Source organism: Corvus brachyrhynchos, unplaced genomic scaffold (assembly GCF_000691975.1).
Source record: "Corvus brachyrhynchos isolate BGI_N302 unplaced genomic scaffold, ASM69197v1 scaffold466, whole genome shotgun sequence".
NCBI lineage: Eukaryota > Metazoa > Chordata > Aves > Passeriformes > Corvidae > Corvus > Corvus brachyrhynchos.
Genome location: NW_008238635.1, coordinates 777,979 through 794,946, shown reverse-complemented (window position 1 = coordinate 794,946; position 16,968 = coordinate 777,979). Strand labels below are relative to the sequence as shown.

Below are 16,968 nucleotides of genomic sequence, written 5' to 3'. Positions count from 1 at the left end.
CTCTTACCTTGGGCATCCAGTGAATGGCTAAAAGATGTTTTTAGCTTGTTCACCGTACTGCTAGTACAGCTGAGAGGTTCTCACAGGGCCACCTTTACTCTTCCTCCACCCAGGGCAGTATGCTCATTAGCTGGTTTGTCTTTTCCAGCTCCTCCCCCCAGGTCTAGCAGTGTAAAACTGCCTCCCTTCTCAGGAGGAAACTCTTCAGTCTGCCTAAGTCTAAATAAAAACTAACAGGACACAGTAAAGACAGAAAGAGCAAACAGCGCTTTTCATGTGTAGCAAACTATTTCCACAGGCTCTGAAATATTTGGAGTTCTATGAAATATGCTCCCAATGACAAAGATCAACAGATGGAGCAGGTCTGTTACAGCAGGACTCACATCACAGGCAGCATTTTATAACTGGCATCAGCCAACCAGTCAGACCTGCTAGCTGTCCCTGGTGTAAACAGACAGCTTCCTGCCTCCTCTACACAACACTGAATTTACTATGACAACCATTTCCTTCTCCTCAGCATTGCTCTGTTTCTAGCTCGGCATCTCATACAGTCAGTAAAATAACAAATTTTAAAATAACTTTCCCAAATTCCTCTTCCTGGTTACAGAAGGTGGCTGGTGAACTCAGGTTAGCTTTTAAAAGGAGGATACTGCATTTCCAAAGAGGACAAACAATGCTGATACACACAAACACAAATGAACTTACCTCCTGTAAAGTCACAGACCAAATACTGCTTTCAATCATTGGTGCAAAGACAGTGAAAACAGGATATAAAGAAATTTCTAATACAAAAAAAAAAAGTTGCTTATTCTTAATTGTGTTTTTTGTTATGCGTTTTAGAGAGATATAGTCCCACTTCCATCACACACTGGATGGAAAGAAGACGGCAAACTTGAAAGCAGTAGGCAAGGCTCAGTTCAGGAAGACTGAAAGGCTGAACTCCACCCTCTGCACCAAGGAGCAATTCCTGAGGAGATTAGTGGCCATGATGCATCCTCTCTGTGCTGTACTCAAGTGGGGTGTAATGAGTCACCAACCTTGTTAAGCAATTCTGTTTCTGTTCAGCGACACCCTGTGCTGCGTTCGGCTCGGGCAGAGTTAGTTTTCTTCATGGTGGTTAGTATGCTTTGGGTTTGTGCTGGGAAAGCTGTTGACAGCATAGAGATGGTTTGGTTATTGCTGAGCAGGGCTTGCACAGAGCCAAGGCCTTTTCTGCTTCTTGTCCCTCCTCACCAATGAGAGGGCTGGGGGTACACAATGAGCTGGGAGGAGACACAGCCGGGACAGCTGATCCCAACTGACCCCAAGGGATATTCCAGACCATATAGCATCGTGCTGAGTATGTAAAGCAGGGAGAAGAAGAACAAAGGGAGGACCTTTGGAGTGATGGCATTTGTCTTCTCAAGTCACTGTTATGTGTGATGGAGCCTTGCTCTCCTGGAGATGGCTGAACAACTACCTGCCCATGGGAAGGGGTGGCTGAGTTCCCTGCTTTCCTTTGCTTGAGCACACGGCTTTTGCTTTACCTACTGAACTGTCTTCATCTCAACCCACGAGTTTTGTCACTATTACACTGGTGATTTTCTCCCCCACCCACTTGTGGCGGAGTGAGCAAGCGGCTGCCTGAGTTGCTGGCTGGGTTAAATCAAGGCATCCAAACCCGAGACCTCTGAGTCTGAACAGATCCTCAATGATGGAATGAAAACACTGATTAAAATTCACTTTCTGGATGTGAGCAACCTGAGGTGTTCATAAACCCAATGGAAAGGGCTCTTGATATTGGAGGAGCCCCAAAGGAAAATCCTTTGAACCTCCATCTAGAAACCCAAAAAGCTTTTACAGCAAGCAATCCAGGAAAGCCTCTCATGGTAAGCAACACAGAGGCTCCTGGAGGTAGTTGTGTTTTCTATTTGGTGACACTGGAGAGGCATTCCCCAAAGTGCCCCAGTATACTTTTTAAAAAAAACAACAGACAATGTCCCACAAGAAAAGTCATCATGATTTTCCTCATGATGGTTAACACTCAGTTGCCATGACTGAATAAAAAGGACCAGTGTATTAATTTTTCCTTCCCCTTCAAACACAGAGAAGGCTATTACAGAGATGTCCAAATCACACATTTATTCACACAACTTCTCCCTTGCACAAAGAGGTCAACAGAGGAAAAGGTGGAACAGAACAGCAGCACCTGCTTGCAAAACTCCAGCCCTTCTTTGTACGACTATATCCTCTTTATTTTAATTCAACTCCCAAGCTCAGTCCTGGAAATTTCTCCTCAAGTCAACCCAAATCTTGTTACATGAGGTATTCTCAAACACAGAAATAAAACTCCATAATAAAACTCCATAATATTTAGAAAAACATCAATCTGAACTATATTACTATTTTTTCTGCACATACAACTCGCTTTTCTTCCTGGCTTCTATAGGCAATTTGTAATTTATTTCAACTAAAACTTACGAAATTTGGTGACAAACAGCAATTTAGAACATATTTCACTTTTGCACCTTTTAAAAATCTGACAAAAATGTGATAATTTGTTATAAGCAATGGAAAATAAAGTAAAAACGTGTCCAGAAAAACTTGCACTTTTCCTAAATAACACTTGTAAATACAGAACGAAACAAACATCAAAAATAATGGCGCTCTTTAATACTGTTCTTTTGGTAAGTCAAATCACAACATGTAAAATATGTGCTGGGCAGAACTCCTGCATGTTTACCACAGTTTATGGGAGCACATGAATTTAACCTGTCAGGCAAACACAACTGGTTACTGGGTCAGACACTGCAAAACCAGCCCATCTTCCTCTCTCTCAAGAGACCATCGAGGCATTTCCTCTGAGGGCTGTGTCACAGGGAGGTGTCTTACTCAGACATCCTTCATCACTGCAGCTTACAAGTGCCTGTGCGCCTGACAAATTTCTGCTGCTAACAAAAATTCTAAAAACTATAGCTAAAAACTATCAACTGATTGAAAGATCTTTTCCTTCTTGACCCATATGAGGAACATTCTGCAGGGATCTCTACTCCAGTGATCCCATCCAAGAAACATCCCCTTCCTAGGCAGCAAAAACCTCACTTTGTTTTGGGAAGAGAAACTGAAAATTACAACACGGTAGGGCTGTGGGCACAGCCCACAGAGCAGGAGCTGACAGCGGTGCTGTGCTCGGAGACAAGACTGGCTTTTGTCCTTTGCCAAGACAAGCCTGGCTGTGGAAGCCCTGCAAAGGTGCTGCCCAACTGAAATGCATCTCTGACCATGCAGGCTGCAGAGTGCTCTCTTGAAGGACAAGCAAAAAGCAAGGCTGGCTTTCCACATGCTGCCTGGGAGGATCCACACAACTGACATTTTCTTGCTGCCCTTTGGAAACACTCCTGAAATGGCAATTCCTCAACTTCGCATATCAATAAAATCTAACAAGCAAGACAAGGAGCAAAGAACACTTACAACACTTACAACACCCATCAACTGAACAATGTGTCCAAGCTTTGAAGTTAATGTGCAACTATCCTGTTACAGGGACTCTACTCACAGCATGCTTAAGAGGATCAGACCCAATCCAGCTTAATTAAAAAATCTGCAGTGAGTTTCAGAAGCGCAAGCCAAAACCCTGGGCTGTGATCTTGACTGTGACAGTGACTCACATCAACAGTGGCCCAAGAGTCACTTTCCATATCCTCATTTGCAGCTTAGGATAATGTTCTTCACCACCCATTGACCAGGATTAACTAGTTAATATGCTTCCACCAAGCTTTAAAGAACCCTTATTTGTTTTCTAAGCATTATTTTTATTCTACAGTATTATATGTGAACTACTAGAAAAATACTTAAAAGTTAACCAGCAGCAAGTTGTGGTTTTTTCTAAACAGGCTATACTTGCTATTGGCTCTCGGCAGCTCCAGCACTCTTAAGTCTCACAAGCAATAAAATATCCTCCCTTTGACAGCAAAAAACCAACACTTAAAATACAATTTTCTCACAGATAATGGCTTTTTTTTTAAAAAAAAAAAGAGTCAGTTTGACTTTGGACCTGTAAGTCTACTTTGTCACATTGACAAATGAAGGCACAATCTTCTCACTAGAGATTTCCATTCTCTAGTTTTCTGAACGTGGTGCACTTTCCTTATGTTCACAGACCATGTGAAGCCTGTTGCACTCTGTGTGATTATTCACCACTCCACACTCCTGGTAGACTCCGTAACAACCGCAATGTCACTTAACGTATTAAGGCACAGTGAAGAACAGCAGGAAAACAGTACAAGGATATATAAGAAATGTCAGTTCCCAGCTACCCTGGGCAGTGGGCAGTGAAGTGATTCACCTCTGGCAGCTTCACCTAGAGAAAACTGAATTGTTCAAAACAGAGCGAGGAATAATCAGATCCTGAGCACTCACTAAAGTTTGTGCCCAGAGGCAGAGCCTCCAGCACACAAAATCTATGGCAACAGAACGCAGCTGTGACAACAAAAGCAAATACATTGTGAAGATAAGCAAAGCTGACCCAAAATTGAAGAACTGTTCTTTTTTGGTGAACTATCGAGCTATCATATTAACAGCTGAAGCTTATTTCTCTGATCCTTTAAAGAAGAACACCCATCACTATTAGTTCTATTGCAGTAGAACCTCAGGACCCAGGAGTGCTCTGGGTCCCACCATAATAGGTATTATCTTAACAAAAAATTACTAATGCTTGGTATAAACAGGAATGAATAATAAGGATCGTATCAGCCAAGGAAGAGTTCATCTTCCAAAGTCTCTGTGGATGCCACTGCACACAGCTTGCACTAGAACAATGTGTATTTTCTCCTTTTTGTGTCTGTAGCTGAATCACCCTTTGTTTCTGCGGCTCATGAAGATCTCCCGTAAAAGTGCAACAGCAGGAGAGTTACCTACAAACATATAAACTGAAAGAAGAAAAATATTATATGTGGCTACTTGCAGATGTCTTAAGAGTTACAAATTGCGATTGAAATATTCTTGGAAAAAAAGACTAAGTCCAAAGGTTTAAAGTGCTTATTCAAGAAAGGGGATGAGTTTCTCCTGGCACTTCACTTCCCTAAGGTCTGCAGTGGCATATCCCAGGGAGGTGAGCACGGTACACACACCTCTGCTCAACTGCTGGAGACAGGTCACTCCTTGTGGGAGTCACCAGTGGAACAAGTTCCCATATAGCATCTCCCTACCTTATATCTGTCCATAGGATCTTCCTGCTGCAGCTGGCTCTCTCGCATTGTTTGGTACTCTCTCTCATATTTCTTCAGCTTTTTCGTTGGCACCTGTGGAATAGATTTGGGAAACATGCATTTAGAAATTAGAGGAACACTGGAAAAGCTGACTGAAAGCTCTCCCTACAAACAGGAGACTGAGGAAGTGCTGGAAAGCTGCTGCTGAGTAAAGTCTCTCCCCACTGTCCCCCCTTCCCTACTCATTAAGCCATGTCAAACACTCACAGCTCACATCGACAGAAATCTTTCTGTGCCCACTGCTGCTAATTATTCAAACATTTAAAGGGAAACAAAATGAAGTAGAGACATTTTAGTAAGACTAGAAGAAAAAAAGCACAAACAAGTGGGAGAACAGGGAAGAGGAACACACACTTCGATACATATGATTCACCGAAACAATGCTTTAGCAAGACAACTGTTAAAAGTGAGATGAGAACGAAGGAGTGCTCATACAAAAGGACTGGACAATTCCCTGGGGGAGAGCCAAGTAATGGTTTTTATTGCTGAGAGAGTATTAATGTCTAAATTACAGCCTGTGACCAATGCCCTCATGAAGTCTGGCACCAGAGCCCTCCTAGGCACAGGTGGAGATGCTGCAGCGCAAGAGAACAGGGAGGTGGCTCAGAGAAATCACAAACAAATTTGGTAAACAGCCGTGCAGAAAGGGCAAAACCCAGGCTGCTTGATCCTGGGAACTCTTCCCCTTCAAACACTGATCAGAAGGAACCTGTGCTCTTTTAAACAAAGCGTGGGGGTCCTTTGCTTCCCCTTCACCTTTTGGTTGGGTATGCAGTGCTCCCATCTCTCCCCAGAGACCTCTGACAGCATTACTCAGGTCACCTACTGGCAGCCAGAGAGATGCCTAACGCCATGTACCATCATGAGTATAAACACAGGCTTTCCCTGGATCTGTCATGCAGATCTATTGCCTATATTGATCATGTTTAGCTGCCTCCTGGTGTGAGGACATGCCACTGTCACCTTGCCTTAGGGCAAAAAACTACTGCCAGTGAGCAGAGATACGAGTTTCTGCATCGTTTTGGTGTTGTTTACTGGTTTTCAGCCCAATACCTCTTTGCTCTGCAGTACCCAAAGGGACCAAGCAAGTGCTCAGTGTTGCTGCAGAGAGAGGTGCAAGCAGCAAACGTGAAACCCATGATCTGCAAAGCATTAATAAAGTAGCACCAATTCCCACAATTGCTGATGGAATCTGAAATCAACCCCCTTAAAGCAAACAAGGAGAAAAGGGTAAAGATAAAACATGAAGTACATTGAGCAAACTTACACGAGAACTTCACTTTGATGACACTTAACAGAACAAAACACCATGAAATGAAAATGACTCAGAGATGCTTCTACACATTTCAACTGAACAATCCTCCCAACACAAACTCAGCCACCTTTGTCTTGGCTGCAGCCTGAAACCTTTGAGGATACTTAATAGTCGTAAGAATAAGAAATCATTTCACCATAGTGTTTTAAATGAAACAAACCCATCACACATCCGAAGCCTGACCCATCCCATCCTTTCACCAAGATTACTGGGCTTTCATTTAGGGAACCAGATCAAGGCTCCCCAGCTGGGGTGTTACAAGGACACCTTCCAAACACAGCTCTCAGGTTCTGCTGTGGAGTTTTGTGCTCCAATATGCAACCACCAGGAAATAAAGATAAATATGAGGGAGATTTTGGGGTGCAGCATGGCAAAAAGGCACAAGACAGACGTAACTTAGATGATGACCTGTTCAACCAAAGATTTTTCTGATTTTTGATGCTTTTCATTGAAACCTTTAAAGTGCATATAAGAACTAAGTTTCACTACATAGGGAGAGAGACAAGATTCCCATCCATGCAGCCACATGAGTGCTTCAGTAAGAATCCCACCATCTGAAGGAACAAGAGCTGTAAGATAGATTTTGTCTGTGTCTAAATAGGGAAATAAGAATGGAAAGCCACGTAAAAATGGCACAGTTGCAACCCTTTACCCCCCCATGCTGATGAGAGCAGTGCTGCTCACCTTAGCCTGGCACTGTGTGTTGGGGGCTCCCTCCACTCACAACTATCAACCATTTCTTAAAGCCTGCTAATTCATTCCACCAACCGTTCTTATCTATGTGCTTTCCTCACTTGCTTATCTGTTCATTCACAGCTGTGAGCAGGACCACGTGTGGGTCCTCTGGGGCCTCTCGAGGCGTCGGCTCCCTCGCTCCTCACCACAGGAGCCATCCTTGGCCGTGGCCTGGGCTGAGGGACGCCCGTGTGCCTGGCACACCCTCCAGCAAGCAAACAGCACAGCAACACTTTCTCAGGAGTACTGACAGTAAATAATACCTGAAACAGGCATCAGATCAGGCAAGCATCAGGCGTGACAGAGAAAACAGCTTCCAGCTCTCTGAAAGGTCATAGTGACTGATGTATGTTAGTATCTATTTGTTCTGCAAATCTTGTCTTAACTGGGAAGTAGTACCTAAATAAAGTGAAATTCTATCTTAAGGGGCTGGGAGGGAACTCCTACCAGAAACCAGTCCATACTAATCCACTTATCTCATAAAACAGAAACTGGACCAGGTATGCCCAAGAACTTTGGCAGGGACTACAGTTCACTGTTACTGTCTATTCAGCCACATTTCTCAAAGGAGTTTGATAATTTATTACAGCACTTTCTTCTTCTGAGTATACACTAATAAATGGAAAAAAAATTTTAAAAGCCTATTTCCATATTTTCCAATTTAATTCCCTGAAACACTTTGTGCATTCAACAAGGGACTTCTCAGTAAGCATTTTCGTAAGTAAGTGCGTAGTGCTAGCTATGCTTCAGTCTTCATGGACTGATCCTGAACAAAGTGCTCATAAATTCTCTGTAAAAGCTTCTGTAATATTGATTCCTTTTTTCTTTCTTTAGCACCATGGGGTATAGTGGCTTGAACTGATGGTTATCCAATTTAGGAGACTCTTACAGTATATAAACATTCCTCATAATTGTTTATCTCACTATCTTATCTCATTGAGTTGTTTTATTTTATTGTCTTCAAGTATAAAATCATGTATAAAATCAAGTATAAAATCTTCAAGTATAAAATACAAGTAGTTGTATGCAGGGAAAAACCCATGCAGAGCATCTTAATAAAACATCCACACGGAACAACTAAACAAGCAAAACCTCTTCCTGAAAAAACCCAATGGCACCAAATGCTTGAAGGACTCACTGCAGCGGGGTGATACGTGGAAGGTGAGAAACAAAACCACTTTGGTTTTAACTGCCCCCTGTTCAGACAGGGCTGGAAAGATTTGCTTCACTTCGTTGGGCAATCCTGGGCATGGACAGCGCACCGAGCATCAGCATCCACTCAGCTTCAGAAGACCCTTCCCTCATTCTGTGATTTCTTTAGCTGTTTCCAGGCAGTTCAGCCAGGCCTTGCTGGATTCATAAATCACACCTATGACTCCTTCCTCCCAAATGTTTTATTGCTCTAATGCAGCCTGAGCACTCAGAGGAGGCAGTTATTGCTGTGTTCATTTGACAGCCAAGGAAATGGAAGCAGAGATGCGAAGCGATTTCCTGAACATATTGCAGACAGCCAGAGGCTGATCCAGATAGTGAAATCCTATTACTTGATTTCTGATTTCCAGCACCACCACAATGCCAAACTGAGCAGGGGATCTCTTTCCTAGCTTCCCACGTCCCTTCTCTATCTAGCACTGCATAAACACTCCAAAACTACATTGTCCCACCACACTAACAACGTAGCCAGTATTCTCTAATCTCCTCACTATTAACATTTTGTCCTCTCTAGTTCTTGCCTCAATGTAAAAGAAAAAAAAAAAAAGGAGAGAAAAAAGCCAATGAACAAAGTATGCACTGCTTTCCTTTCTCATTCTTTGAAGCAGGTGACATAACTTCCCGTTTCGCTGGCGACAGACGTGCTTGGTAAAGTCAAGCTGAGGTGAGGGTCCTGCGCCCCTCCAAAGGTGAGCCTCCCCCACCTGCTTTGAGCGAGCACTGACAGCAACCACAGACCCTGGGTGCAGCCCAGCCTCCCTTCGATCCAGCCACCACACACCTGGCATGCTGTGATCCCCAGCAAAAGCCCAGACTCTTCCCACTGCTGCAGATCAGGACCATTTCCAAGCAGAGGTGATGCCTGGGAGCCTGGCTCAGGAATGCTGGGACCAGCTCAGCCCCTGCTCACAGCCAGAAGTACCAGGTGCAAGAGGCTCTCACAAAACCAGAATGCAAGTGCCCCTCTCAAGGAGATGCGAGTTAGACTTGTTGTACTTAATTTTCTTCACTTTATGAATTAGAACAGTATCAGATGAAATTTCACAACGAGGCTTGGTTCTGTGAGTGTCACATGAAGCCTGTGAGCTTTAAACAGAGCCTCAGCAGATTAGCAGTAAAAAATTTCCAATCACATGCATCATCTTAGTTCACACTCAAAGTTGTACCAATTTGTTCCAGTTAATACTTGGTATTTTAAATACAACTACATCAGGTTCAAGGAAGGAAGCAGCTCTATTTTAAGGAATACAACTCTATTTAAGTACTTTATTAAGCCAAATGAAGGCTTCAGTGTAACAAAATTAGATGAAAAAACTGACTCGGTGCTACTCGTCTGTGCAGTCATTACCACGGACAGCTGTATCATCCTTTCCTTAAAATGTGGTTGGCCAAAAGCAGTGAAGGCGTATCCTGCCATATCTGTCTAGGAGTAAGGCTCAGAAGTAGATAAGCCATTTGTTTTTCTCCTGTGGGGAGGCAAGAATGAAAAAGAAAGAACAAACCCCACAGCACCACGCTGACACAACAGACTTGTCTCCTGCATTAGACTTTAAAGGGGGTGAATGGGATATTGTACTCAGCTATTATGCAACATAATCTGAACAGCTGTATCTCCAATGAGATCTCAGCCACAAGCATGAGATCTGAAAGGGAAAGTTGCCATTTCTCACAGAACTCTTATTTGGGATGGGTATTCTGCACAGAAGAAAACCTGCAGCATCCATTTGTAAAAATTAATGTAGGATTGACATCAGCTGCCTAAAGGAAATCCCAGGCTGGAGCACAGCTTGAAGAATGCCTCTCTCCTTTTGACTCCATGCAGGGAAGGGCTCACTGGCAACAGGCTGTTTCACCACAAGTTTGAAAGTCAGTGGAAGAGCCCTCCTCCAATGTTTTCACTATGCTACAGTATCCCATTCAGACCCCATACATCCCGCATTCAACCCCACACTGTACAGCTCATTCAGCACCATCTGATCCCTGGTTCTGGGGCACAATAAAAGCCCCAACTGTCAGATGCTATTTTACCATCTGAGCCGGAAGGAAGGAGCTGTTCCCTGAAATTCCTTGGCAACGAACATGGTGTTAGAGAGATGTCCTGCTGCCTGAGCATCTGCTGCAGTAAAGCATCTCTCCACCTCGTGTTTGGGAACAGAACTGAGAGAAATGCTCTTCGTACATCAGCAAAGCAGCTCCACCCCAGCACACCTGAGTAGCCCTTCCATGCAGGGGGAGATTCTTCTTCTTGCTGCAAGTCACCTCCTTGCGAGGTCTGTACGACTCTTTATCCTGAAGAGAGTCTTCAGGATAACAGGAAGCCAACCTGAAAGCCAGCTGAAGGTAAAGGAAACCAGCATTGCTGTGAATTTTGTTTAATTTCTCCATTAGCATTAGTCCATTATCAAAATGTCTCAATTGCAACTAGCACATTCAAAGGGAATTACAGAAACAAGAGAAAGGCAGGTTGCAAAATTTACAGAGCACCTGCACAATTTACTGTGATCCAAACCAGCAGCAACAGCAGAGTCAGTGACGCTGGACCATTTCCAACACCAGATCCTTTTGTCAGATTTTCATCTCTATGATGTTATTTCCATTCATGGAAACCCACTGAACCAGGTATAGCCCATTATTCTTCCACAGCCCTGCTGTTTAGAGATCTGCTTAGTTAGGCTCAGTTAGCAAAACACTTAACTAAGAGTAAGCTGAGACAGAAGGATGTTCAATAAGCCCCATTGTACAGTGATCCTGCAGCAACACAGGAAAAGAGAATGGAGTCTGGATTCCCTGAACTGTAACTCTACACCTCTACACTGACCACTGGGCTTGTGTTTGAGAGGCTGCAGGGGAACCTGCATCTAAGAAAAAGGGTCAAGGGAAGGATGTTCTGCCTGTAGCAGATGCTTTTCAGAATCCCCAAATGTCTTTCTGCATTCAAAAATTCATTTTCACTTTGACAGATGGAAGGTTTATTATCCACTTCAATTCTCTTTGCTTTATTAAAGAACAGACACCCTGAGTGGCTGCAAAGCAGTGCTTGGAAATGGCTGATTATTTTCTGCACTTGCAGAAATGATGTCTCTGATGTCTTGCAGCTCCCCCAGACACAAGTGCTTCCTTCTCTACAGATAAGGGCTGCAGCAGTGACACACACACCGGGAAAGCAACAGCCAGATCCACTGTCAGCCAGCACACAGTTTGCATTTCAATGGCTCTGGTCAACAGCAATACTGTGGTGAAGGACACCAATATCAGAAACATTCTAGATGGAAAAATATCTGCTTACAGGTCATTTTTATTATCTGATCTAACTTAAAGAATGCCTGAACAATGAGACCTCTGCTACTGAGGACTATCCAGGGTAAAGAACTACTTGTATATGGCACAGCCAAAATGAGGATTGGATAACTGGGAGAGTGATACTGCCCAGCCATCTAAGTCAAGGCCCTGCTCTGGGTAACACAATTCCTATGAGCAGCAGCTGTTTTTCCAGCATAGCATTTATTAATCAGTTTGTACCTCATAAACATAACAGCTCCGAGTGATTTTGTGGCTTACACACACACCCCTTTTGAAATACAGCATTTGATGCTGAAGGTTTTATGTCTCCTCAGTGACTATGCAAAATCCAACTCTTAGCTCTCCCCACTAAAGGTATATAATTCATTCTGATTAAGATCTAACCCGTGTCCACAATAATTTCAGAGCTTTGGTCAGATTTCTCAGCACATCAAGCAGAAGAGAACGGCAAGCAGGAAGACACACACAGCCTTCACCACCATCCCTGTGACAACAGAGTCAGACATTCAGGAGAAAGAACCAAGTGATCTTCTTGCATCACTTAGCAGGGAAACAGCCTCTCCCAGCTACATGGTGTTAGGGTTTACTTCCACCCTTGTTTATCCTGGAACTAACACAGACCTATAGCACAATTGCCAACAAAAGGCCAGCAACTTATCCAAGGTTCAAACCAGTGGTTTTACCAAGGCTTTACTGTAAAATCTCATTCAACATATTTAGTCCACAGTGTGCACAGCTTTCAGCTAATAAACCCCTGGCTCAATACATTTTCTGAAACCTGCCAGGAGACTAGTGAAATTTGTTGTCTGCAAGACTAGATTCTAATTCCGCTGAATGACTGAGCCACATCTTGTCTCCTGTCACACTCTGTGTCCAGCACAAGATGAAAAATAATCTGCTTCCTGAGATGGAGGAGGGGTGCTAGATCACAACTCTGAATCATATGCCCAGGTAATCAAAGAACCTTGCAGTATTCTTTGAACACACATCCTATATGTTAATATGATTTTAGATCAACTCTGAGTCACAGTATCAAAAAAATTCTCATTTGCATCTTTAAAATCAGCATCAAGTTTCTCTGATGTGTGTGGAGGTCCTTGATGCTCAAACCTGTCATTACTTTTATCAATATTTCAAACCTACAAGTTAAGTGCAATTACCTTTTAGTGCATTACTCCACCAGCAGAAAATAGATACCTATTCTGTATTAAAACTGAACCACTGTGGACCTGTTGGAGTGGGTCCAGGAGGCCACGGAGATGCTCTGTGAGCTCGAGCACCTCTCCTATGAACACCAGCTGAGAGAGCTGGGGTTGTTCAGTCTGGGGAAGGGAAGGGTTTGGGGAAACATTAGAGCCCCTAAAGGGGCTCCAAGAGAGCTGAAGGAGGACTTTGGACAAGCAGGGGAGAAAAGGCTTCACACTGACAGAGCACAGGGATAGATGGGATATTAGGAAGACATTCTTCCCTGTGAGGGTGGTGAGGCCCTGGCACACGTGCCCAGAGAAGCTGTGGCTGCTCCATCCCTGGAAGTGCCCATGGTCAGGTTGGATGGCGCTTGGAGCAGCCTGGGATAATGAAAAGTGTCCATGCCCATGGCATGAAGTGGAACCAGATGGGCTTCAATGTCCCTTAAAACCTGTGATTCTGTGATTATATAATTACATTCAGAGTTCTAGAATGCCATTTGTAGAGCTCTGTAACATATATTTGTTATATCCAATACTTTTATCTGTATTTCAGCACCTAACAGAGCTTCATTCTCTAAAAGTCTTGCCTTTTTTCTACTTATCCAGCTCCATAAACAAAATTGCTAATACCCCAAAAAAAGCCACACATTAAATGATGAGCATTTTGAAAATACAAGTGGGACAGTGTCCAACTCCAAGGTATCAGCAAGGCTCACTGAAGCACGGCACAGCCTTTTAGTGCAACAACTACTCCATGCCCTGCTCTGTTATCTCACTAATCCTTCATATGCCAAGAAGGTTCGCTCTGTACCTGGAATGAGGCGTCGGGTTTTGCCTTATGTTGCCCCTTTCAGCCTCTGTACCTGTGGGGATGCCTTGGCACAGAGCTGGCAGGGAGGTGGAGGAAGGGCAGGGCAGTTTAAAAGCACTATTTGGCCACTGAATGTGGTTTGAGCAGCTGCCTGAGAGTATCTGGGGGATGGGACTGCACAGCTGCACGGCCCATCAGCCCCCAGAGATACAAAGGAGCTGTACCAATTCCCAAACCTCTACATACAAGGCTGCTTTGGTTTTGGGTTTTTTTAACTTCCTGCTGCTTTCCCTGCCCCAGCTATGGTTCCACCACCACCACCAGCACTACTGGCCACCACTACCACTTGCCACTTCACCTGTGCTCATCCATCATGTTTAGCTGAGACCCTGTTGGGCTCATCAATTACCAGTGGACTCCAGACCTGCTGCTTTATCACCCAGCAGAAAGAATCGCAACAGCACCTTAAGCACTGACAGAAGCAGGCAGTTTGTCAGGCAGGAGGGGCTGAAAAAAAAAAAAAAAAAAGATGAACAATGTCGTGCCTGCCAGCTCCAGCAGGAAAGCCAAGCTGCTGCCACTGAAGGGAGCTCTGCAAGAGAAGGAGCTCCCACAAAGAGAGAGCAGACACTTCCTTTGGGAAACAAAGCCAGGTAATATTACCGGCAACATCTGCCTCCCTCTGGTACCTGCAGCAGCAGAGCCATCTTTTTTTCCCTTGAGCTCTCTGTCCTAGTGCTGTCTATTCCTTGTTGCTCTGGCCATGGAAAGAATGAGACCCTTGGTTCTGAGATAACTGGATTCCTGTTATCCTGTTCCAGCGTTGCCTGACTGACACTGTACCATGCCATAAATCAAATCCCTCCTGATGGGAGAGAATTTACTGAAAGTCCTTGCAAGGATTTTCAAAGATAAACTGAGACTTTTCCTTTTGTTTCAATGCTTCCAGATAGTTGCTCATTAAGTCTTATCAGAGGAACAGAGCCACTAGCGTGACCCAGGTACATCATAGAAGGAAGAAAAGTAGGAGTGAAGACAATTATCAAGATTTACACAGCCTTTTAAAGATATTTTAACCAATAGTTACTAAAAACATACATTATTTTCACTTTCCTACCAATTCTTCAGTAACACAGGCAGGAGCTGTGGAATTTTCTATCCAATCATTCCAAACTACTTTTACTGCAAAATATGGAGTAGTAGAAGAAGGAGAAGAAGGTTTAGAGAACAACAACAATCCTCCATTTTCATATTTTTTACTCTTATCCATTTACTACAAAGAGAAGCCCAAAACCTTTAAATTTTTCACCCTGTGACAATCTTACATAGTAGTCTATCCCCTAATTCACACCACTGTGTTTTCTAGTTCTTGTCTGACTGTTGGTAATGTTTTCCAAGGTTTGAAGCTAAAATAGTGTTGTTCAGGAGGGTAAAAACCCTCAAAAACAGGCAGAGAAATATTCTCAGCACTCTGGGTTCCTGCATCTGACCTGCTCTGGAAGTTCAGTCTGAGTGTGGACAATCTGTGTGCTCCTTCTTGCCCATGCACTGTGGTCTCCAAGGTAACGGACAAATAACATACAGTATCTTACTTACACCTGATACCATAAACTGGGGATTACTTTGGCAATGCTGCCTTGAAGCAAAAGCACAGCACTGTATCCACACGGAGCACTGCCTTGGCACAGCTCACACGCTGCTCTAAATCAAACCAGCTTGATTCTTCTAGAAGCCCACAGCTTTACACCACCAGCAACCAGCACGCCAGTCAACACAGCTGGCTGGGGTTTGGTGAGCTAATGTTGACACAGGTAGAAGGAAGCAATAAAGAAAAAAAATGTATTACACTGTGCATGAAAGCACAAACCCAGCAAGATAAAACGCAGTGAAATACATTTTCCAATCTCAGCACAAAGTATGCTGAATTCTTCTGAGAACTGGGATTAAAAAGAATGAAAACAGTTGTACACATTGAAGACAGAATATTGGTAACTAACATTTACCTGCACCTTCTAGTAACTATGAAACTGGACTCTATCTATAAAGAGATAAACTGCCTTTTCATCTTGTTTCAGCACTCCTTTCAAAGTGCATGAACATACTTGCCATATATAACCAATCATATCCATAAACTTATTTCAAATTTATTCTCCCAAATGGGCTTGTAATGATGACAGAAACAAGGTGTTTCTCGAGTGCCCAGAAACACCTGTACTGATTTCCCTGAATTTTTTTAAAGAAGAAAATGAGAAGGCTTCAGAATATTGATGTCCTTCTTTCGAATGCTTCAAAATTCTATTGCTATTTATAAAATGTGTATTTGAGACATTGGTCAAATAATTCTTTCTTGATCCAATGACAGTAAAAAGGCAGCAAGAAGAAATGCTTTCGGACATAGAGAGAAAATAAACAGAAAATAATACAGGTTATTAATTTGGAACAAAACAGTAACTCAAACTAAATGAAGAAAAAAAAGTTCAAATCCTCCTTTGAATTCCATTAGGCTGGATGGTATTATAGAGGATATAGAAAAGGACTTCTCCGTGTTGCTCAAATGCATTAATAATTACAACTCCAAAATAATTATGATTCAGACAAGTCACAATGGTCCAGAAAACAGCTCAGCTCTAACCATTCTGCAGGTTTTTTTGCAGGGCAGAAGGACTGACAGAACTAGCAGAAGCAATACCTAGTCCACTCTTGGGGTTTTTTTTTAGTAAATACTTAAAGCAGTAGAGATTCCCTTAGACCAAAACCCCTGTATGGAAATAACATTTAAGCACCACAAATCAGCCCATCTGGATGACTTAGGTTGGTGAGCTGAAACCAAGAACCCACACAAATGCTCTGCAGCGCTGATAAGGATCTGCCTAAAAACTGGTTCCACACCAGCATCATTTTGTAAACTGTAGGTCCCACTTTACTCTTTATCTACAGATCTGTCTGTCTACATTTGAAAAACAGGCGCCTGACGAGGAAGGCGGGAACCTCCCTTGGAATGGAAAATGTGACCCTCTTCCCTGCAAATTATTGGAACTTTGAAATTACGGGGGCTTTCAGGCAGAGATACAGGAAAAGGACTAACAGTTCTTTACTAGAACATATATATACATAGCACAGCAGACGAACAGCAGCCCCGGCAGCAACCACGAGCAGCAC

At 43.3% G+C, this 16,968-nt stretch overlaps 1 protein-coding gene across 1 annotated transcript in view; it reads right to left on the bottom strand.

Moving 5' to 3' along the window:
* RABGAP1L (RAB GTPase activating protein 1 like) overlaps positions 1-16,968 on the bottom strand; it is a 242,971-nt gene that overhangs the window by 14,585 nt on the left and 211,418 nt on the right. Inside the window, exon 22 of the mRNA XM_008636116.2 lies at positions 5,187-5,279. Within this exon, the coding sequence (XP_008634338.1) occupies positions 5,187-5,279 (93 nt within the window). The remainder of the gene's footprint in view (positions 1-5,186; positions 5,280-16,968) is intronic.